The 24,740-nt window shown below is 43.0% G+C and overlaps 1 protein-coding gene across 2 annotated transcripts in view; it reads left to right on the top strand.

Annotated features, from left to right (window-relative positions):
• cpne5b (copine Vb) overlaps window positions 1-24,740 on the top strand; it is a 244,805-nt gene that overhangs the window by 43,131 nt on the left and 176,934 nt on the right. For both annotated transcript variants that reach the window (XM_067432338.1, XM_067432337.1), the window contains exons 2-3: window positions 7,188-7,228; window positions 8,708-8,754. In XM_067432338.1, coding sequence (XP_067288439.1) covers window positions 7,188-7,228; window positions 8,708-8,754 — 88 coding nt within the window. The remainder of the gene's footprint in view (window positions 1-7,187; window positions 7,229-8,707; window positions 8,755-24,740) is intronic.

Raw genomic sequence — 24,740 nt, 5'->3', positions numbered from 1 at the left:
CACACACACACACACACACACACACACACACACACACACACACACACACACAGCCCATCACAGGAAACATTCTGCATTTTTACTTTATCAAAAAAAACTCATCCTGTATGATTTATAAGCATTTTGAAAAGTGGGGACATGGCGAATGTCCTCATATTTCACCCTCTCCTTGTAATACCTGTCATTATACACATTTGTGTCCTGATATTTCACGAAAACAAGCACCACACACACACACACACAGTATAGTATAAAGGTCCAAGCACAATGAGTGAAAATTTTCACACGTTAACAAAAGCGAATGCCAAAATCTAGAATGGCGACTGACAAGTTGCTCCACTTCCGGTGCTCCAAAGCACTGTATGACAAACAAATCGCTGAGCTTCTTTTTAATATGCGGCTTCAGTATCGCTAGCAAAGCATAAAACTGAGCCACTGACATCCTGAGGTAAACTTTGACTAGCTCCTTGATGAGGTGGAGCTCTCCTTCCTCTCTCAGGAATGGATGGACCCATTAGTTCCTCTTTCTTTTTCTATTTTTAAGAAGAGAGAGGACAACAAAATCATCCTCACTACTTGAAGACTCCATTTTGTATTGTTTTGTGAATTTTGTCACAACGGATTAATGAATACACATCGGATTAATAAATTCACATCTCCAACAACAGATTATTTTTACAATGTATGTAAGTATCAAGGATGTTATAGCGAACCAGTCCAAACACACATTACAGGAGACGTGATAATATATATTTGCACAACCAGAGACTCTCTTTAGTTGCAATTGCAAATGTATTTAATGTATGGTTGCTTCGTCCTAATATTTTACCATACATTGTGTATTTTTTTGGGCATTGGACATTTTTAATGGTGAAACCCGCTTTTAACAAAATTCTAGTAGATACTGTACAAATGTCAATTTCTTTGTAATAAAAAATGAATTATAAAATTATAATTATAAAATAAATAAATTAATGTTCAATTACTTATACTTTTACAGTGACCTAAATTGAGACATTTTATTTTATTTTTTATTTTTTCTTTACCAATGGCAAGTTGAAATATACAGTAGTGTGGTATAAAAGCAACTATAAATGGGTAAATATGCGCAAGACCATTCAGTGTGTACTGTGAAAAGATAAATTGCAAAAACATAAATTAAACATACTAAATTACAGAGAGCACAAGCAGTCAGAGGCCACATTTTATCTTCTGTCAGTTCCTGTATTCCTGATGACTCCGGCCAACATGCTAATTATCATCTGCAGTGTAAACATGGTTGATGTTCATGGATGATTTTAGGTAGATGAAATTATTTATGAGCAGAGCAAAAACATGTAGGGTGAGGGCCTTTCCAGACAGATGCAGAGAGAACCTATAATCACAGCTGCTTTGTTAGTGATACCAAAACCACACATTTCCCTCTGATCATCTATTCTGCCTGAATCCATTCTGAGTGTGTGTGGGGGTATGTGTGTGTAATCCTCATAATAGAAATGCCACCTCTGATTTAGACGTTGAGCTGTGATGACAGTTGAGCCTCTGGGAATGAGGCAGGGCCATCGTCCTCATAGCGCATATCGACAGAAGTGAAACTATAGCTATGGAATTAATATCTGTGTTCAGAGAAAAGATGTTTTAAATGGTAAAAAGAAGTATCTTATGCTCACTGAGGTGTGAATTTATTTAATCAAAAAATACAGTAATATGGTGAAATATTATTACATTTCAAAATAACTGTTTTCTATTTTATTATATTGAAAATTTGATTTATTGCTGTGATGCAAAGCTGAATTTTTAGCATCCATTACTCCTGTCTTTAGTGTCACATGATCCTTCAGAAATCGTTCTTGCGGCGCAAGAAATATTTATTATTATTATTATCAATGTTGAAACTGGTGTGTGGCTTAATATTTCTGTGGAAACCGTGATACACTACAACTCAAAAGTTAGATGAAAATTTTTATAAAGTAAGTCTATCAATACTTTATACAGTTTTTGCATTTGACAATAATAAGAACCATTATTAAAGGGGACCTATTACATCCCTGTAAGATGTATCCTAATATAATAATAATAATAAAAAAGTCTAGGGCATCCCCAGAATGTGTCTGTGAAGTTTATTTATGTGAAATTTCATTAATTAGGCCTATACCATATGCTGAGTGGAAGCAAAAACTGTTCCCAGCATGTTGTGTCGATGTGGTGACAGTAAGGGAGCCCCAAACACCCGTGATGCTTCAGAAAAGGCAAATGAGAATTGGCAAGTGGAATTCCATTCACTTCTGCCTAGAAGCTTAGTTGGTTTCCTGTGGCTCTTTTCAGCGGTTCTCTCTTCAAGATGCAGCATCGGAGGCATTCTGACGTGGAAGACTCACCTGAGCATCAGGTGGCTGTGCACACTGAGTCTGACACTGAGATGGCTGCTGTGCTTGCCCAGGCTACTGATGCAAACATCAGGATTGTTGAGTGGATTCCTCCTGCCCCTAGCATCCGCATTTAGATGATTTGTTTCTGGTCTGGGAGCACCGCACACAGCCGCTCTCTGCCCAAGTTCCTTTTTACCACAGAGGTGCACAAGGAGCTCACAAAGTCGTGGTAATTATCTTTTTATTTCCAGAACCCGCTTCACAGGTTCGTCCACCCTCACTACGGTCCGCCTTCGCCTTGAATGCGACCCAGCACTCATGCAGAAGCTACGCTTGCTGACCCATTTTGTCCTAGGGTGTCGAAGATCACAGTGCAGGCGTTTGATCAGGTGATGTCCCCTTTTTAAAATTCTTTATTTTGGATTTTGGCAATGTCCAAATTTATGATCCAGAAGGGCTACCTATGTTACTGAAGGACGCTTTCTCAACGCCCCATCTTCCAAGGGGGCCTATTTGGCAACACTGTGGAGCACTTTTGCCTAACAGTGGCGAAGAGGCAAAGATGCAGAATGGGCACATGGGAGAGAGAATGGGCAGAATGCTCTGTCTGATTTGTGATGGTTGTGGTCCTTCTGCGAAGGCCGTGATAAAGCCGCCTATTTGAAGAACTCTCCGAACCAAGTTGAAGAGAGGGTTTTACAGTCCTCATTCTATCTTACCAGAGATAGGTGGTGGGTTGCGGGCTTGTGGCCAATCTTAGGCCTGTATTAAATCAGGTCCTAAGTAAGCACTTGTTCCAAAGGATTAATGCTAAATCACATTTTTACGTGTGTCCACCATCAAGACTGAAAAACAAGACTTTCTAACCTGAAAAACATACTCTCATATCTCATTTCTCCCTCGGGATGCCCTCAGGGGACGAGCATATCAGCACAAGGTCCTCGCCTACGGGCTGTGCCTGTTACCTTGTGTCTTCAAGAAAGGCGCGGGGCTGTCCTTGCCCCACGAAGGGAAGTGGCCATTTGCAGTCTCAATTGTCTTGATGACTAGCTAGTTTTAGCACACACTCAGGATTTATTGCGTGTACTCAGGGAGCTGGTGCTTAGACACCTCAGCTGGTTGGGGCTTTGGGTCAATTGAGAAAAAGCAAGTGCTCCCTGGTACAGAACTCTCTTTTTCTCTGTGTGGATTCGGTCTCAGTCACTATGATGGTGTGTCTCCTGGCAGAATGTGCCCATTCAGTGTGGAACTGCCTTGGGCGCTATATGCAATGGGCACACAGCATCAGGGTCCTGGATAGGACATTGACCGTGTTGGCACATCAACTGCCTCGGGCTGCTGGCTGTATTGCTGGCCCTGTGTAAGTTTTAGCCATTGATCCAGGGCAAGCATGTGTCAGTCCGGATGGACCACACAGCAGTGATGGCTTATAAATGGCCATGGTGGTTTACACGGTTTACGCTCACATGTCGCACGTCGTAACTCGCCACTTGCCCACCATCTCCTCCTTTGGTCACTGACACTCATGCCAGGCAAACTCAATCCCTCAGCCGAGGTGGTCTCACGATGGGTGATGCTTCAAGTAGAGGGAATATTCCATCCCTCAATTTGGCAAAGCACAGATGGTACTGTAGGCTTCCCAGGAATCCTCCCATTTCACTGACTGGTATTCAGTGTCTGAAGCTCCACTCGGCATGGACACGCTGGCACACAGCTGGTCCTAAGGCCCTCGAAAATATGCCTTTCCCACAGTGAGCCTGAATGCACAGATGTTGTGCACATTCAGAGAGGGCTTAGAATTGGGTCTTGATGATTGCACCATACTGGTCCACTTGGACTTGGTTCTCAGAGCTCTTGCTCCTTGCAACAGCCCCTTGCTGGCAAATTCCAGGGAGAACCTTCTTTCAGGGGCAGGGCACAATTTGGCACCCACGCCCAGACCTCTGGAACCTTCATGCATGGCCCTTGGATGGGACACGGAAGATGTGGACTATCTGGAACCTTCATGCATGGCCCTTGGATGGGACACAGAAGATGTGGACTATCTCCTATGGTGAGTATTAGTATAGAAAGAACCACAGAGATGCACAGTCGGATCAGTGCTTACTTCTTTCAGAACAGGTTGGAGAAGTGGCTGTCCCCTCCAACTTAAAAGTGTATGTGGCTGCTATAGTGACCCATCACATTGCAGTGGATGGTAAGTCCTTATGAAAGTCACGACCTGATTATCAGGTTCTTTAAGAGGCGCCAGGAGGTTTATCCTCCAAGAAGAAGGTAGTGCTCCCAACTGAAATTGTTGCACTGTAGAGCCTTGTGTTAATAAGAATGAAATAACAAGAGAAAAACAGAAAAACACTTCCTGCTGAAAAAATAAATAACCTGCCCTGACACAGAGCAAAAACCTTAGCAACAAAAGAGCATGTCTGATCATTATTGTTGGTTAAAAATAGTCTAGGTAGGATGTGCACGGAGATCTGCTCCATTTAGAAACAGAGATACCACAGTTCTAAATATCTACTAAAAATCCACATAATATTGTACACATTTGCTGCAAAACTCTTGTCTGGTCACTAAAGTGTAGTCCAGTCTCTGGTGTTCGGAATATGTGACAGTTTCCAATGTCTGGATGAAATAATGGTTACATGGAATAAGAGAAACTTATGTGAAAAATCTCTATACTTGCACAAAAAGTACTTTAGTGTACATGGTACTGTGATATACTGTATACCTTGATATTTGATGATTATCATATGATGGTTTTCACAGGGTACTCTAAAGTCATCAAAAGTATACCATGGTAATATCATGGTATATATCTAAAACAAACTTTATATTGCTATGGTAGATCCACGTTAAAGTAGATGCTGGTTTACTCAGGGGCGTAGCACCAAATTTTGGGCCCTGGGTACAAACCATCTTGCTGGGCCCCCGTACCATGTATGTGTATGTATAGAAAACTGACTTCTAAGGCCCCCCCCCTGCCTCGGGCCCTGGTTACTCAGTACCCTTTATCCCCCCAGTCCCACGCCCCTGGGTTTACTCGCTGTAAGCCTAATGTGCATATGATGGTTTGTCATTGAATGTGATTTATTTATGTTTTTAACATATAAAAGTATAAAAAGCATTAAAAAAAATTAGTACTTTTTTATTTTATGAAAAAAGTATAACAAAAGTTTAGTATTTTTTATGTGACACTGAACATCAGTAATGAGGTTTTAAGATTTTAAACTACATTCACAAGCCTTTTCTTATGTATTAAACTGGGTAAACTTGGCTATTAGACTAATTGGATACCAGTTTTGGATTCTTTTTTATATTTTTAGTTTTCATTGGAAATTGTTAAAAAAATTGTTTTAATAATAGTTTAAACATCTTTTAAAAACAAAAAAGGAAAATACACTCACCTTAAGGATTATTAGGAACACCATACTGTGTTTGACCCCCTTTCGCCTTCAGAACTGCCTTAATTCTACGTGGCATTGATTCAACAAGAGGTGCTGAAAGCATTCTTTAGAAATGTTGGCCCATATTGATAGGAGAGCATCTTGTAGTTGATGGAGATTTGTGGGATGGACATCCAGGACACGAAGCTTCCGTTCCACCACATCCCAAAGATGCTCTATTGGGTTGAGATCTGGTGACTGTGGGGGCCATTTTAGTTCAGTGAACTCATTGTCATGTTCAAGAAACCAATTTGAAATGATTCGAGCTTTGTGATATGGTGCATTATCCTGCTGGAAGTAGCCATCAGAGGATGGGTACATGGTGGTCATAAAGGGATGGACATGGTCAGAAACAACGCTCAGGTAGGCTGTGGCGTTTAAACAATGCCCAATTAGCTCTAAAGGGGCCTAAAGTGTGCCAAGAAAACATCCCCCACACCATTACACCACCACCAGCCTGCACAGTGGTAACAAGGCATGATGGCTCCATGTTCAAATTCTTTTTGCGCCAAATTCTGACTCTACCATCTGAATGTCTCAACAGAAATCGAGACTCATCAGACCAGGCAACATTTTTCCAGTCTTCAACTGTCCAGTTTTGGTGAGCTTGTGCAAATTGTAGCCTCTTTTTCCTATTTGTAGTGGAGATGAGTGGTACCCGGCGGGGTCTTCTGCTGTTGTTGCCCATCCGCCTCAAGGTTGTGCGTGTTGTGGCTTCACAAATGCTTTGCTGCATACCTCGGTTGTATCGAGTGGTTATTTCAGTCAAAGTTGCTCTTCTATCAGCTTGAATCAGTCGGCCCATTCTCCTCTGACTTCTGGCATCAACAAGGCGTTCTCGCCCACAGGACAGCCGCATACTGGATGTTTTTCCCTTTTTTTACACCATTCTTTGTAAACCCTGGAAATGGTTGTACGTGAAAATCCCAGTAATTGAGGAAGACACCCATAAATGCATTGAAGCAACTGCCATGTGATTGGTTGATTAGATAATTGCATTAATGAGAAATTAAACAGGTGTTCCTAATAATCCTTTAGGTGAGTATAGTGAAGCATTTGCCATTACATTGTAACATTTTTAACTGTTTCCCTCACATGTTAAAAGTTAAACCCTGCTTCAGTATTTAAAATAACAAGTGTAATGTTATACTGAGGTTTAAATGTGAAAATGCCATTAGTATCTTCGAGGGAGCCTACAGTCCAGACTTTGCATGTCATCTTTATCCTGATATCTGCTTTTGAGGAATTCTAATAATACAATTTAATCAAATTGTCAAAAAGCCTCTTCAGTAAACTTCAGATGTCAGTGTCTCACTGATAGTGTTTAATCAAGCTGTCAGAATTATACTGATCTTGTTTTTTTCTTTCTCTGCAGGAATCTTTTAGACAGAGACACGTTCTCCAAATCTGATCCACGTGAGTACATCCAACATTCTTTTCATTTTATACTCTTTCTGCATTAATTATGGACCCCGACTCGTTTTCTCCGTGATCTCCTGTCTTTCGCCTCTCATCAAACGTCAGCGTGATTCTGATGAGTTCTTCTCATCCGCAAAGCTCTGCGTGTCTTTGACAAACCAGAATGAAACATGATCTCAAATGTACAATGGCAGCAAGTTCTCTTCTGCTGGAGTGGTAGACAGGGTGTGATGATAAAGGAATAGTTCATCCAAAAATTAAAATTCAGCTCACCTTCACAACATTTTAAAGTGTCCTATTATACTTTTTCGAATATTACCTTTCATGCAGTGCGTAATATATATGTTTGGGAATGTAAAAGGTCCTTCACTCAAAATGTAAGTAAATGACAAAAAGTCATCATCTCCTTATAGAATCGATTCTGAACTGCCGAAACACTTCCTGCTGAACAAATTTGCATAATGGCAGCCTGTGGCCTTCACTGTCTGCCCAGACGTCTGCCCTGACAAACACTGTAGATGTAGCTGAGACTGGAAGAGTCTGGTTCATGTTGTTCATGTCGAGAAGATGCTGTTTCTGTGCTGCAAATCCACTTTGCTGGACTTCCAAAGGATGAGACTCACGCGGGAATTGATAGGGGAAAAAACAAGGCCTCATTGCTATTCGTATCACTGTGTATCAAGTGCTGAGGAAGATGTGGAGCTGAAATTCAGATATGGTAATGGACATTTGGTTTCCGATACGCACTGTAAGAGGTCGACCAATCACAACCGACTGGGCCGTCTGACCAATCAGAGCAGAGTAGACCAATCACAACAGACTGACCCATCTGACCAATCAAAGCAGAGTAGGCCAATCACAACAATCATAACCATCTGACCAGACTGTAATGAATTAAATATGTTTCCACATTCAGGCAACAGAATTGAATTTCTGTTTTCCTAATACCATTACCGAAGTGTAATCGTCAAGTTCCTTCCCTGTTTTCTGTTAATAATGTCTCTGATGTCAGCCCTGATGTGCTGCATTTGAAGGCATCATATTTGAATGGGTGCATTTCTAGATTGACAAGATTAAGTAAATAATGACAATTTTTAATCTGTTCGTCTCACAAAATGATCATATATGTTCATATCTGGGGCCTATTGCACAAAACTAGGATAAGGAATTAAGCTGGGATATCTTGGTGAACTTGTCATCTGTTTGCAAAATTTAGTACACCGCTGTCATGTAAATGTACCCTGAAGGCACACTCACACCAAGAACGATAACGATAACCAAAGATTACTGTATATTAGTGGATAAATTGAGCCAGGATCACCAAGATATCACAGCTTAATTCCTTATCCTAGTTTTGTGAAATAGGCCCCTGGAATGTCCAAATGAGAAGTTCATAATATTATTGTTTAATTTCTGTAATCTTTGAATGAAAACAAAAATTGGCACTCATTTTTTATATTTGTATCCCTTTTTCAGTGTGCGTGTTGTACACCCAGGGGGTGGAGACCAAGCAGTGGAGAGAGGTGAACACACACACACACACACACACACACACACACACACACACACACACACACACACACACACACACACACACACACACACACACATACACACACACACACACACACACACAGAGAGAGAGAGACACACAGCCCATCACAGGAAACATTTTTACTGCATTTTTACTTTCTCAAAAAAAAACCAACCAAAAAAACCCTGTTCCTGTATGATTTATAAGCATTTTTAAAAGTGGGGACATGGCCAAGGTCCTCATATTTCACCCTCTCCTTGTAAAACACACACACATACACCACATGCCCACACACACATACACCACATTTTTATGCTGTACAAACTGTATCCCGTAACTCTTAACCTACCCATCACAAAAAAAAAAAAACATCTACCAATCTTTCTGCATTTTTACATTTTCAAAAAAACATTGCTTGGTATTGTTTCTAAGCTGTTTTCCTCATGGGGACCAAAAAAAATTCCCCATAAGGACAAGGATTTTAGTTATTGCCATCTTTGTTGGGGACATCTTCTCCTGGCTCATAACATAGGGTTTACCAAGACACACACACACCTTGACTGTTTCCTGCTTGCATTGGTATGGTTTCATCTCTGGTGTTGTTGTCCAATCAGGCGTGTCGGTTCTCCCTGCAGCAGCATGCGGTCAAGCGTGTGTCTATTCTTCCTCTTTTGTACACCATCAAAACACCTCCAGTGTCTTATCAATAACAAGCAACACCCAGTTCAGCGCCTGTACTCCAGCTCTCTGTTCTGTCTCGACCTGGACAGTGCAAGCGTTGTTTCTCCAACAGTGTTGTTATAACGATGAGTCAGTTTCCGTACTTCCCAATTTGAGGTAATGAATCAGAAGAAGACTATCCTGTTGGGGTGCTGATTAAGCTTTGGTCTATCTCACTAGGCTAGTGGTAGAGCTGGTCAGGCTTATTTGGTTATACAGGTATGATAAAAGATTGAAATAATTAAGTGCTGCCACTGTTATCTTACCCCAGATTAGCTAAATAGTAATTCACATTAGATAGCCAACTCTATATGAACAGTATAAGACTTTTCTGATGTAGCAAACTGGCTCAATAGTTCACCTGGTACAGCGCTTGGGTATGAGTCTCTTTAAAAATGACTCACGAAAGCTCAATACTTGTAAAAGCAGATAAAATGTCATGGTAGCTCCAGCAAATGTGTTTTTATCTCATGCTTGCTTTTGTTAACTAGTGGTATGTTTAGGTTTTAGTGTAAGTAGTGCATTATTTTCAAACTTTCATCAACACACACCAGATATTTAATTTCCAACTGACATAAAATGTACATCTACCAACGTAGTAAAACCTTGCCACATTAATATTCATCTGTGTAGGATAAAACTAAACACACTTTTACCTCACTCACTGTACAATACACTTTGAAAGTTTCACAAACGGGCACGAATTTCAAGCGAACCTGCATGGGTTGGAATAATTCAAGGACCTTTAGGTGGGTCAACTGAAGGAAATGTTGTCAGTAACCTTCAAAGGGTCGGCTATCGTCCCATGTAAGATTGCCTTATAAAAAGCTCTTAACAAAGTGAGCTAATTACTAACTAAAGAGTTTTTTTTAAATCACAAACTGCACTTTATATTAGGTGGCCTTAACTACTATGTACTTGCGTAAAACAAAAAAGAACAGTGTGCTTAGTGTGTTCATATTGTATTGTGAAACACTTTTGCTGATATTGAGGTGGGGTAAGTTTAAGATTAAAGTTAGGGACATTAATTAAAATGCTAATACATAGTAGTTAACGCCACCAAATATAATCGCGCATACACAATTTATCTTGTTTAATATGTTCATTTTGTCATCATTTGCAATATCCAGCAAAGTAAACCATGAGATTGAAGGGTGATTCTCACAAAACAGTTTTTTTTTCAGCATCTGTGCATAAATGCAATGTGCGATCATTATATCGAGAGTGCACTTACACGCTAGGGCTGTGCAATTAATCGTAGTTTGCTTTCAATTTTGTCTTCCAATGATTATGAAAACGAGGTACAACGATTATTTTGCCGCTGGCGCATTCCATCCAGCGCTCTTTAATTTACTTCACAGCGGTGTGCTTTCGTTCCTCCCTAAGCAAAACCTAACATCCAAGTCAGCCGAAAAAGAGAGTGATGTAAAATGAAGTCTACTGTTGCTAAACTGCGGGACGTGATTGATATTAAACAGTGTTATAAAAAGCGCATTTAGCTGCAAAAGAGGCCGTCTATGTGCACGCTCCAAGATGGAGTGAAACGCACAGTATCGAAGTATACTATGGACTTACTATACTTACATGCCTAAACTGTTAAATAGCCTAATTCGTTTCTTTGTTTGTATTTTATGTTTACTTGTTAAACTGTTGAGGACTTTTTACTTACAATAATTAACCTAGAATTCATTTTTACTATAAATGTGAAATTTCAATGCCATTTTAAAGTACTTGTATCATGAATTAAGACTTTGATTATATCATCCACCAATAATCATGTTAAATAATCATAATTTTAATACAGTATTGACCATTTGCCATTTTGCCATAATTCAGCAGCCCTAATACATGGCTTGTTTGCGCATCAATAATAGACTCACGCGTGCTTACTGTACGACTAATGTACGTCACTGCAATCGTCTTTACCTTGATTACAGTCCGCATCCAACAAAACATTACTGGCCAGACGCAGGTTTGCTTTATCCAGCCGAGGAACATAGTCCATGTCGTGACTCGTGTATCATATGGACACTGGAATTAATAATTCTGCATGACGTTACATTATTGAAAATGAAAATCAGATGTTTATCTGCTGACCCCCAGTGCATCCAACATGTAGGTGTGTTTGTTTCTTCAGTACTGTAACCAGAACCTCAATGTAACTGCAAAAACTTTCTGAATATCATATCTGACATGAAAAAACAAGCTCACTTCTCAAAATGTTAAATACAACACAGAGGTCTTTGTATTAAAAAAAAAGAAATTTCTCATCTAGTGGCAGGTGATTTTGCCTTGTCCCCTGATGTTACATATAAAGCTGAGAGCTGGGGCAGCCACATACTCCTGCAGAATATTTGTAGAGGTTCATGTAGGCGATGACAGCTCACCACAGCAATAAATCCTGGCACGCTTCATTTCTCAGCTGCCTATTTTTATAAGCAGTCTGTTCATATTCAGTGTGAAGAACAGGGGAGACTGTCATTAACGAAGTCAGGTGATCTGAATGAATTTGTGTTTTTTGGTCTTTGCTTAGATGCTTTAATTTCTTGCTTATGTATTTAAATAATATGGCACTGGACATGAAAACATGAAAATGACTGTGTCAGGCTAAATCTAGGAAAAAACACTTGCGTCGCACCTGGCGTCATTGCTCTGGGTGTATGATAGGGCCCAAAGATTTAAAAATATTTCCATTTTACTACGAAAGTCAAACAATAAATACCGTTTTGGCGCTGTTTATTGTGGCGATAGCGCCTCAGTTGAAGAGAAGTAGAAGTGCACGGGATCTGAGCATCTTCTCTTTAATACCAGTTACAACGTTAATGAACATCTGAAGGTATGTTAAAAGTTACACAACCGCGGAAAGACGTCAATAAAACAATATCACGTAACGTCACATTTACCTCAGGAAAAGAGTATATTCAGTGACAATATACTCATTAGTAATAGCTAGAAATGTGAAATCTAGAGAGGAGCGTTTTGCTAATATATGCACCATATTACATAGGCTATTCAATATAATTTTTAATGTTAATCAATATATAATATATGTTTGAATAAAGTTGACAGCCACTATTTAAATGTTTATATTTAAAAAAAACAATTTGGAATATAAATATAAATATGTAATTGTAAAGTTAGTGTTATAACGTCCTTGAGTGTCATTTAAGTGTTTATATACAAATGAGTTCGTTTTAACCTTAAATATTATAGTAATACCATCTGACTCCCATGTATAGTTTACAGCATTAGTTGAGGGGTTTTTTCTTGAGAAAATTTGCCATTCACTATACCGATATATATCCAAAATAATGAAATGGAATGGAATCGTGAAATTTTGTCAATTCCTAAGCCCTAGTACTTTTGAATAATACAAACATTTGAACAACCGGAGATGATTAGTGCGGCTTCGGTTCACTGTCACTGTATCTCACACTATATTACACTGATACACTATACAGAACTGACAGGCATGGTCTCCTCGGCTCATTTCTGTGAGGATCTTGACTGGTTTCCTGTACTGAGAAGAGGCATTGGGGCCTTTTTATTATATAGGCTTCAGCGCTTTCATGACATCCTGCCCAGTGTCCGTGCAATCCCTGCGCAAGAGCTCGCTTTCTGACAGAACCGTCACCTCGGGATGTCAAGTTCTGGAGGAGAATTTACTGTTCTGTGAGGACAGTAGTGTGAGTGTCAATGATAATAGCTATGCTAGATATTGTAGGGTTTTTCCAGTGTAAAATCAGTGTAAAACAACATTTGATAGCTCTTTGTGATCATTTAATATAAATAATAACCCTTTATTTTATTCAGACTTTTTAATAAATGCAAGAAATTAGTTCTTTGATTTACAATTGCTGATAGATTTAATGTATTAACATTTAATGATATTATGATCACATGTTTAATTAATGTTTATGCCGTTAATATGCACATATTCACTAGCTAGCTATTTTTTAAATCTTGTATTTTATACTCTCGGCTCGTCTTCACATAGTAATGTTGTCGTTTACATTAAGTGCAAATGGGCTGCCTTTTTTACTAAAGGTGTGGTTGGGCCAGCCAAATTTACGAAAGACAAAATGTTATTTGCAGTGATAATAGCGTAGGGGTAAAGTACATGGTTTGAAGGTTTGATGCAAATCAACCCAAGGTTCAAATCCGCTTTTGCTGAACTCGCTCTACTTCCCTTGGAAGTGTAGAAGATTGGAAAGGCAATTATATTCTATAAAAATGAAGAAAATTTTAAAAAAGTGGAAATAAAAAGTGTCAAAATAGTGTTAGGGGTAGGTGAAAAGACAGTTGCCCTCGGGGTGCCCTTTTCAGTTTCAGTAAATGCCCCTCAAAAGGTCTCTGCACGACAATGGAAAAGCGCTATACGATCCTGATCAGATCATCCAAATGAATAATGGTACATGATAACAAGAAGTTTTCAAATAAACCCATAATCTCTGCTTCTTGTGATCGGTGATCTGTGTTTGGCCCAAAAAATCCTGATTGGAGTGCTCTTAAAGGGTTAGTTCACCCCAAAATGAAATTTTGATGTTTATCTGCTTACCCCCAGTGCATCCAACATGTAGGTGTGTTTGTTTCTTCAGTAGAACACAAATGAAGATTTTTAACTCCAACCGTTGCTGTGTGCCACTCATATAATGGGGTGAATGGGGAACAAATCTATTAGAGCAAAACAAACAAACAAAAAAAACATGCTCAGACAATGTGCACAAAAACTCTGCTGCTCCTGACGACACATTGATGTCTTAAGACACGAACCGATCACTAACATAAATACTGTACCGAGTCTTTCCGGAAAAAAACGAGCAGCTGGAGGCGTATCGTGTGGGCGGAGCTAAAGAATGACGAGCACGCGCAGCTACAGCACGAGAGCTTCTGAAAGCTGACATCGTCATGCGTGGAAAAGAAAACGTTACTCTAATAAACCATGGCTATCAATCAGAAGATTCAACTAATACAGATATGATCCAGAATCAGATCCGGAGGCTGAAATAAATTGAACAGGAGAAACAGCAACATCAGGACGTCCGTCTCTGTGGTATGGACTGTATTTTGTGGCCTGTCAACATTTGTGTGTGTTTACTCGCAGTTTATGAGGACATGATTCGGTTTATGGACTATTGTATGCGACTAAACATTAGCAGTAGCAAGCAAAACGGTTTTGCACGTCAGATAGCGTTTAAAAAAACAATGGAGTAACCGTTAGCGCATTTGAATGACGAAGCACGCTTTGTGAGAACGCTAGGTTTATGTTTGGGTGGTTTTACAATAAACAAACTAAACAAATGTATTTAAACACACACCATACATCGCATGCTCTATTGATAAATGAACTATACACGATCGTGTTGTTTACTGATGTTTACTTACGCGACGATAGCCAACAACATAAGCTAGACATTTGAAGCAGTTTTACTCACCGGCTGCTTCCAAAGCAGGACCGAACCTTTATCGCTGGGACAGCTCCGTCAAAAACACACTTCTTGTTGATTTGGTGAAGTCCTGACAGCAGTGACCGTGGAGATCTACTTTTGCGACGCGACTGAAGCGATGTTGTGAAGCTTCCCGTCATTTCTGCGTTCAAATCGGTTCAAATGCAGCGCTGCCTTCCCGGAATGCTGTGCGGGCGCATTAGAGTCGTTTGACGTCACCCATAGGAATACATTTGAGCGTGGCGTGACAGAAGTGTTCACGGACAAGTGGATCTGCACCTTAGAGCAGTGTTTATGGGCGTGCATTTCCTCTCTAGCCTCTGGTCACACGCGCGCGCACCCTTCCCGGAGAAGAGCCCGTACGGCCCATAAGGCCGCTCTGTCGACGTCAAGCCGACCCATACTCGAAAAAACTCTCTGAAACTTGTGAGAAACCGGAAGGAGTATTTTTGACACAGAAATACTCCATCAAACGTCCAACATTAGTGTTTGAAACTTTGTCCATGTTTAGGATGGGAATCCAAGTCTTTAACAGTGTAAAAAGCTCAGTATGCATGAAACAGCATTTCACCCCCCCCTTTAAATGCCAGAGTTTCCTGACGTAATTCTGATGTTACATCGATGAACGTCACAGGTAGTTCCTATTGTGCTGGGATAGACCCTGTGCTGAAGTAGGAGAACATTAAATTCCTCCAAAAGGGGTCAATGTAACTAAAATCATTCCTAGTTCCTGCGGTGCGAACACACTGCGTGTACTTTCACCAATACTTCTAGGAACTATGAAAATGTTCCTCCAGTGTGAAAGCCCCTATAGTGCGCATTAAATAAGAAAACTGAGCATTTTATTAACCACAGCACAAGTGTAATTTACCAGCCTACTATACATTTCTTATTATTATAATGTGATCACTGTGACCACCAAAAGAGCCCTCGGTGCTGACACACTGTCTAAAGCTCACTCTGGCTTATGTGTGCAGTCTGTAGAAATGACAGCAGTGACCAATGCGGGTCACTACCTTTCATTGGCAGGTAGTGGTGTGTGTGTGTGTGTGTGTGTGTGTGTGTGTGTGTGTGTGTGTGTGTGTGTGTGTGTGTGTGTGTGTGTGTGTGTGTGTGTGTGTATTGTCACTGGCATGTCACATGGGAGAGTCTCGGCCTGTGTTGTTTATCTGATAAAGCCGCGGGCCAGGGGACTCACATAACCTTTCTGTAGTGATGGAAGTATGAACCTAAATATTTCTAAGATTTTGAGGTTTGTTTGATTATTGAAGTGCTTCATTTGCACCAGAAATATTGCAGAACAACATGGTGCATTCTTGTGTTTATACTAAATGTTTATACTGTATGCTAAATGAAGTTCCAGTTTTATCAGATATGCTTTGTCTATTTCGTAATTGTGCCCACATAAATGTTTTTACATTGTACATATATAAAATATTATATCTATAATTACACGTTTAACCCTTTAATTACACCTTAACCCACCCTAAAACCTACCCATACCACTAAACCTGCCCTAACCATAAATAAAGTACACTGTTCCTAACAATTTTTTTTGTACTATGTAAAAACAGTTGTTAAAGACACTTATTATAAAGTGTTACTTTGACCATAAATCATTTACTTTTATTTATTTATCTAAAAATATGGAATGATGTTTGCCGGGCCAATAGTGACACGAGGAGGACTTGAGCGCTAATAACTAAACTTATTCCAATGGGACGTTCTGTAAAGCTTATCCGAGCTAGTTACAGTAACCAAAGGGGCACAATGTAGAGTTTTCATCAAGTTTGAAATCGCTTTGTTTCGGTTTTAACGAGCTGAAATAAAGTTCACAATCTTTAAAAATCATGCGCACAGTTAAGGCAGAAACAGTCTAGTTCATTCTATTACCAAATATTTTAATTACAAGACTTCGTTGCTGTCATTCCTGACAAAGTAATTGCAAAGCTATAGACCTTTTAGTTATTTTTGTGCATAATGAATGTAAAATAAAACATACAGTAGAACATTCATATCCAGTCTACAGAGAGAACTGCCATCTATCTGTTTTAGCCAAGGAGTGATTATACCAATTGTACACATTTGTCAATAATTACTTATAATTAAGGCTCTCTTTATATAGCTTTAAGCCTGCTGATTTGAAATGAGCAGAGCAATCTGAAGGGTTCATTTCTGCCAGCACAACAGCGCACTACTTGTTTTCTAATTAGATTTTATTCATTAGATGGTTGAAAGCCCTTTGTGGATACTGCAATTAAAGTTGTTACTTAATTGTTGCATAAGTAATTTGAACTCATAACTTTTACATGGTCTTGCAAGAGAAAAAAAAATCTGTACAAAACATATTATTTGAATTATATTTTATGTCCAAATATATATATATTTTTAAATATATGTGATTCATACAGACTAAACCTCTATATAATAATCATGATTTCAATTTCTGAATATTATATATATATATACATACATTTTTTGTAATGCACTTTATATTAAACAAAATCTCAAAGTGCAACAGAATTAAAACAATCAACAACAATAAATAAGTAAATAAAAATAAAATAAATCAAACTGAAAAATTAAGAAGTAACAAATCAATCAAAAGCTCTGCTAAAAAGGTGGGTTTTAAGACCATGTTTAAAAGCATCTACAGTCTGTGGGGTCCGCAGGTGTTCAGGGAGGGCAGTCCATAGACTGGGGGCTGCAGAGCAGAAGGCCCGATCTCCCATAGTACGGAGATTGGTTGAGGGAGTTTTAAGAAGATATGATGAAACCGAGTGGAGGTTACGTGTGGAAGTTTATGTGGTGAGGAATTCCTTGAGATAGGAGGGAGCGTCACCATGGATGCACTGCTGGGTAAGGAGAGAGATCTTGTACTCGATCCTGAACGACACAGGAAGCCAGTGGAGTGATTTGAGAATGCGGGTGATGTGGTCGTATTTGCGCACCCTCATGAGGACCCTAACACCGCTGTTCTGAATATACTGCAGCCTCAGGAGATTTTTGCTAGGGATGCCGATAAGGAGTGCATTACAGTAGTCCATCCTGGAGGAGATAAAGGTGTGGACAAGCTTCTCCGCATCTGCCAGTGTTAGTATGGGATAAAGTTTGGCAATGTTTCTGAGGTGGAAGAAGGAGGTCTTACACAGATGTTTGATGTAAGCTTCAAAAGTAAGCTGCGATTCCATTCTGACCCCCAGGTTGGTGACTGAAGTGAAGAGTGAAATGACCTGATCAGAGAAAGCAATGCTGGTGATAAAGGATTTCCAGACCTGAAGTGGAGTGCCAACTAGGATAGCTTCAGTCTTAGAGCTGTTTAGCTGCAGAAAGTTTTGCTTCATCTACGCCTATCTAATCCAGGCAAGTGATCAAAGTGGATGGTGTGAGGTCAGCAGAGGGAGATGAACTTGTTCTAAAGTAAAGTTGAGTGTCATCAGCAAAGCAGTGAAAAAAAATCGGCTGATGAGACGGCCAAGGAGGAGCATGTAGAGGATGAACAGGGTGGGGTCGAGCACTGAGCATTGAGGGACACCGGAGGTGACGTTGTGTGACAGGGATGCAGCTTATCTAAATGCAACATATTCAGTTCTCCCAGAGAGATTAGAAGAAAACCAGTTGTGGACCGAGTCAGAGAGACCGATGGTGGAATGTAAATGGTGAAGGAGGATGTTATGATCAACTGTATCGAAAGCTGCAGTTAAGTCGAAGACCTACAGAGCTGCGGGGCAGGCCGCCGCTTCTTTGCATGCCATGGCAACTCTTCAGGCCTACCAGGCCAAGTTGCTGTGTGACATGCACGAGGGTGGGGCCGACCCAGGGCTCAGAGATGAGCTGCGTGCCGCGACCGACCTCGCCCTCCGGGCGACGAAGGTTACTGCACGCTCCCTGGGCCGGGTGATGTCCACATGTGTGGTCCAGGAGAGACACCTATGGCTCAACCTGGCCGATATGCGGGACGCCGAGCGGACTCGTTTCCTCGACGCCCCCATATCCCAGGCTGGGCTATTAGGCGGTGCGGTCGAGAGCTTCGCCCAACAGTTCTCGGCCGCCCAGAAGCAGAATGAGGCTATAAAGCATATACTGCCCCGGCGGCCCGCTGCTGCACCCAAAGCGCCGCCTGCACAGTCGCCTCAGCTGCCTCGCCGCCGAGGGCGGCCTCCTGCGGTCCCCCCCGCTCCCGCGCGGCCACAGCAGCAGCCTTCACCCGGGCCGCGCCGTGGAGCGCGCCGCAAGAAGCCGCCCCAGTCCGCGCCAGCCCCGCAGCCCGCGCTCCTGACGCGGACAGCTCAGAGATGGGCAGTTCTTTCCAGGAGACGGCAGCAGGGCCGCTCCTTCCCCCGGTGGAGGGCCGGGGGAGAATCATTCGTTTCGCTGACGCCCCCCGTGGTGGCAGCACCCTATTATGGTTAAAGAAAGAACTGACATACCCATCTCTGAGCACCCAGAGACCGGTGACGGCAGTGTGCGCCGCCCCCGGGCCACGCCGCTCTCGTCCCTCTCTGTCGCCAGCCCCCTCTCAGAGCAGACCCCAGTGGAACGCGAGTCCTTCCCTGGTCTCCTCTGTCAGGGCGCAGCTGTTACCGCCGCCCCGACACCGGGCCGCTACGCCACCCGAGTCCGGGCCGGTAACGCTGCCTCGCTGCCCCACCGAGGGTACGCCGGTGCTCCGCATGACCCCGTTGGTACACTCCCTGGGAGCGTGGCTACAGCTGCCGGGACTGTCCCGCTGGGTCGCACGGACCATCCGGCTTGGCTATGCGATTCAGTTCGCGCGAGCTCCTCCCCGCTTCCGGGGTGTCCGGTACACCATGGTGGGGTCCAATGCCCCTGTCATGCGTGCGGAGATCGCGACCCTACTGGCGAAGGGCGCGGTCGAGCTCGTCCCTCCAGCCGAGATGAAGTCCGGCTTTTACAGCCCTTACTTCATTGTACCGAAGAAATCCGGTGGGTTACGACCGATCCTGGACCTTCGCGTCCTGAACCGATCCCTGTACAGGCTTCCGTTCAGGATGTTGACTGCGAAACGCCTTTTCGAATGCGATTGGTTTGCAGCGATCGACCTGAAGGACGCGTACTTCCATGTGTCTATCCTTCCGCGACACAGACCTACGGTTTGTGTTCGAAGGGCGGGCATATCAGTATGCCGTACTACCATTTGGGCTAGCTCTGTCCCCTCGCGTCTTCACGAAGATTGTCGAGGCAGCCCTTGCCCCACTCAGGCAACAAGGGGTTTGGATCCTGAACTATCTCGACGACTGGCTCATACTGGGCCACTCTCGGGACCGGTAGTGCGAACACAGAGATCTGGTTCTCCACCACTTAGCTCGTCTGGGCCTTCGGGTCAACTGGGAGAAGAGCAAACTCTGCCCAGTGCAGAGGATCTCTTTTCTCGGTATGGAGATCGACTCGGTCGCCATGTGTGCGCAGCTTACCGGCGTGCGCGCGCAGTCACTGCTGACTTGCCTCTGTCAGATAGAGAGCAAGAGTGCGGTTCCACTGAAACTGTTTCAGAGGCTCCTGGGGCATATGGCATCTGCAGCCGCGGTGACGCCGCTCGGATTGCTTTATATGAGACCGCTTCAGCACTGGCTTCGCGATCGAGTCCCGAGATGGGCATGGCAGTCTGGCACGCTCTGGGTCCCAGTGACTCGGGCCTGCAGACAGACACTCACCCAGTGGTCGAACCTCAGCTTTCTACGGGCAGGTGTGCCCTTAGAACGAGTTTCCCTGCATGTTGTTGTGTCAACAGATGCGTCCATCACGGGCTGGGGTGCCATGTGCAATGGTCATGCAGCCGCCGGCTCTTGGTCAGAGAGCCAGAGCCGCCTGCATATCAATTGCCTCGAGTTACTGGCAGTACGGTTCGCCCTGCACCGCTTCCTAGCGTTGCTGAAGGGTCAACACGTACTAGTCAGATCGGACAACACGGCCGCAGTAGCGTACATCAACCACCAGGGCGGTCTACGCTCCCGCCGCATGTCTCAACTCGCCCGCCATCTCGTTATATGGAGTCAGAAGCGCCTGAGGTCCCTTCGTGCTGTCCATATCCCGGGGATCCTGAACCGTGCAGCCGACGAGCTCTCACGGGTTCAGCCAATCCCTGGGGAGTGGAGTCTCCATCCCCAGTCAGTCCAGCTGATCTGGGATCAGTTCGGGGACGCACAGGTAGATCTGTTTGCCTCCCACGACTCGTCCCATTGCAGCCTGTACTATTCCCTGACCGAGGGCACGCTCGGCACGGATGCACTGGCGCACAGCTGGCCGCAGGGCCTACGCAAGTATGCGTTTCCCCCAGTGAGCCTTCTTGCACGTGTTCTGTGCAAGGTCAGGGAGGACAAGGAGCAGGTCATCTTGGTCGCCCCGCACTGGCACGGCCGGACCTGGTTCCTAGAACTAGTTCTCCTTGCGACAGCCCCTCCCTGGCCGATTCCTCTGAGACAGGATCTACTCTCTCAGAGACGGGGCACCCTGTGGCACCCGCGTCCCGATCTTTGGAACCTCCACGTGTGGCTCCTGGACAGGACGCGGCAGGTTTGAGTACCCTACCACCTACGGTGGTGGCTACCATCACTTCCGCTCGGGCCGAGTCCACAAGACAGGCCTATGCGTTGAAGTGGAACCTCTTCGTCAATTGGTGCTCTTCTCGCCAAGAAGACCCCTGGAAATGCCTGATCGGGTCTGTGCTCTCTTTCCTCCAGGAAGGGTTGGATAGAAGGCTGTCTCCATCCACCCTGAAGGTTTATGTGGCCGCTATCGCCGCCTATCATGACCTCATGGACGGTAAAACGGTAAGTAAGCACAACCTGGTCATCAGGTTCCTGAGGGGTGCGAGGAGACTACATCCTCCTCGTGCTCCTCTCGTACCCTCTTGGGACCTCTCAGTAGTTCTAAGTGCTCTGCAGAGGGCCCCATTTGAGCCATTGCGGTCAGCAGATTTTAAATTCTTGTCTATGAAGACAGCGCTCCTGACCGCATTGGCCTCCATCAAGAGGGTAGGGGACCTGCAGGCATTTTGGGTTGACGAAGCGTGCCTGGAATTCGGGCCGGCTGAATCTCACGTGATCCTGAGACCCCGCCCTGGATATGTGCCCAAGGTTCCCACCACTCCCTTCAGAGACCAGGTGGTGAACCTGCAAGCGCTGTCTTTGGAGGAGGCAGACCCAGCCTTGGCATTGCTCTGTCCAGTACGCGCCCTTCGCGCTTACGTAGACAGGACGCAGTGTTTCAGGACCTCAGACCAGCTCTTTGTCTGTTATGGTGGGAAGCTGAAAGGGAAGGCTCTCTCAAAGCAAAGGCTGTCTCACTGGATAGTGGACACCATTGTTTTGGCTTACCAGCAGCAGGGACGTCCATGTCCCCATGGGGTCAGGGCCCATTCCACTTGGAGTGTGGCCTCCTCTTGGGCTTTAGCACATGGCGCTCCGCTGACAGATATCTGCAGAGCTGCAGGCTGGGCGACACCAAACACATTCGCCAGGTTTTATAACCTCCGAGTGGAGCCTGTATCCGACTATGTACTGTATTCTTAAGTCCTCCCTACGGGTAGGCGTCTTGGCGCATATCTCCTCCTGGATAATGCTTCCCAGTGTACCTTGCTATTCCTGCGTTAAGTAGAGGCCTTTGACTGTCCTAACTTGCATCAGGGCTCTCACGCTTGCGCAGGGCACTGGAAGACAGCCGAGTGGCGTTATTTCATTGGGACCCCCATTCGTCAGTCACTGACGTTACGTCGGAGTGACTGAACGAAAGGGAACGTCTCGGTTACGTATGTAACCCTCGTTCCCTGAGGAGGGAACGGAGACGTAACGTCCCGTTGCCACATCCGCTGTACCGCTGGAACGGAGTTCAACTTGGCTTCTCAGCAGGTAAAACATAATGCGATCATGCCAGCTACTTCCTTATATACCCACGTGGGTAGGCAGAGTTACGCATGCAAATCTCGCATGCCCATGGCATTACATTTATTCATATATATATATATGAATATATATATTCATATATATATATATGAATAAATGTAATTGTGTAACTGTCCTAGAATTGCTAAAATGTGTTTTTAAAAAACAGTTATGGCGAGAGTGGTCTTTAACGAGCCGAAGAGAGCGCATATCTGTCTTCAGTCAAATTCAAGGCACTGGCTCTCGCCTACAAAGCAACCACTGGCTCTGCACCAATATACCTAAACTCACTTGTTCAGACTTACACACCCTCCAGAAGCTTGTGTTCTGCGAGTGAGCGACGCCTCGTGGTTCCATCCCAAAGAGGCATGAAATCGCTCTCACAGACATTTTCCTGGACCGTTCCCACCTGGTGGAATGACCTGCCGATCTCAATTCGTGCTGCCGAGTCTGTAGCCATTTTTAAAAAAACATCTTAAGACACATCTTTTCCAATTGCACCTGACCAATAAAGAATAGCACTTAATTAAGCTGTGCTCGATTGAGACTTCTTACAGCTCTTACAGGTTGTTGGCCTTGTTTGTTTCATTGCTTCTATTGCTCTCCCCTTTTTTGTAAGTCGCTTTGGATAAAAGCGTCTACTAAATGATTAAATGTAAATGTAATTAGTGTACCTATTTTGGCATAATCTTGTATTACTTAAAATAAGCAATGAGGCTAGATTAAAAAAATTATGAAAAAATGACTATAAATGTATGTTGTTTTAAACTAGATTAAAAAAAGTCTACCATTAACATAATTTATTTTATTTTTATTGACCCTTTAACAGACTCAAAGGGCCCTATATTAATGATCTGAGCACATGGCCTGAAGCTCATGACACAGATGCACTTACGGCGTGTCCGAATTCACTTTTGCTAGTTTAACAACTGAAAAAAATGGTCGAACACCAGATGCATGGTCCAAAAAGGTTGTTCTCTTAATGAGTGTTATATTCTCTTAATAAGTCATGGGTGTGTTTTGGGCGTAACATGCAATAAGCCAATCAGAGTCTCATCTCCCATTCCTTTTAAAAGCCAGTTGTGCTCGCGCCATGGTGGATTCACTAGGCAGAATCTGCAAGCGGAAAGAATGAATGCTTCTCCAGAGAGGAATTCTTTTATTTGTAATATTAAAAAATGTTTGTGAGCTGCTGTGTGTCTCTGTGTGTGTAATAAGCAGAGTGTATGCGTATTGTGCACCTCCTATAGGCGTATAATACTAACACACCCTTTAAATAACCCAAAATATACCGCACTATTGACTTTAGAGCAGGTTTTTGTTGGTCAATAGCACAGTCGTTTTCAGTTTCTCAAAATAGCAACACACACACAAATGGTCGTGAGTATATTTGCTATTTAAACAACGTGAAACTGGACGTGAAAATGATAGCTGCGTCGGGGTGAAACTAGCAAAAAACACTTGTGTAATGCCCAGTGTCATATTGCGTCGGATTGCGCTGGGTGTATGATAGGACCCAAAGAGTTGCATGACTATTTATATTTGCTCTAATATCACTTTAACTTAAGAATGATAATGTCTTCATCTTTTTGACTCAAAGGCCTCTCAGTGTCAAATACAATATTCGAAGGCAGAAGGAGAATTTTGGCTCAATAAACTTTGAATTAACAAGGACTGTTGCATTGTTAACTTAATTTGAGGCGATTACTTTTGTAATTCTATAAGATTCAATATTCTGTGAAGCTGCTTTAAGTTTTTCACTGTGAAAAACACTTTATGATCCACAGAGTAATGCAAACACAACGCAACAAAACTGTTTTTATCAGCTCATGGAAACAGACTATTCATTAATTTATGCAAACCTTTCCAGACACTGAATAATTTATGGCCGACATACATTGCATAAA

Source organism: Pseudorasbora parva, chromosome 22 (assembly GCF_024679245.1).
Source record: "Pseudorasbora parva isolate DD20220531a chromosome 22, ASM2467924v1, whole genome shotgun sequence".
In the NCBI taxonomy this organism is placed as follows: Eukaryota; Metazoa; Chordata; class Actinopteri; order Cypriniformes; family Gobionidae; genus Pseudorasbora; species Pseudorasbora parva.
Note: the sequence above shows the minus strand (reverse complement) of the source record. Positions and strands in the feature narration are given on the sequence as shown.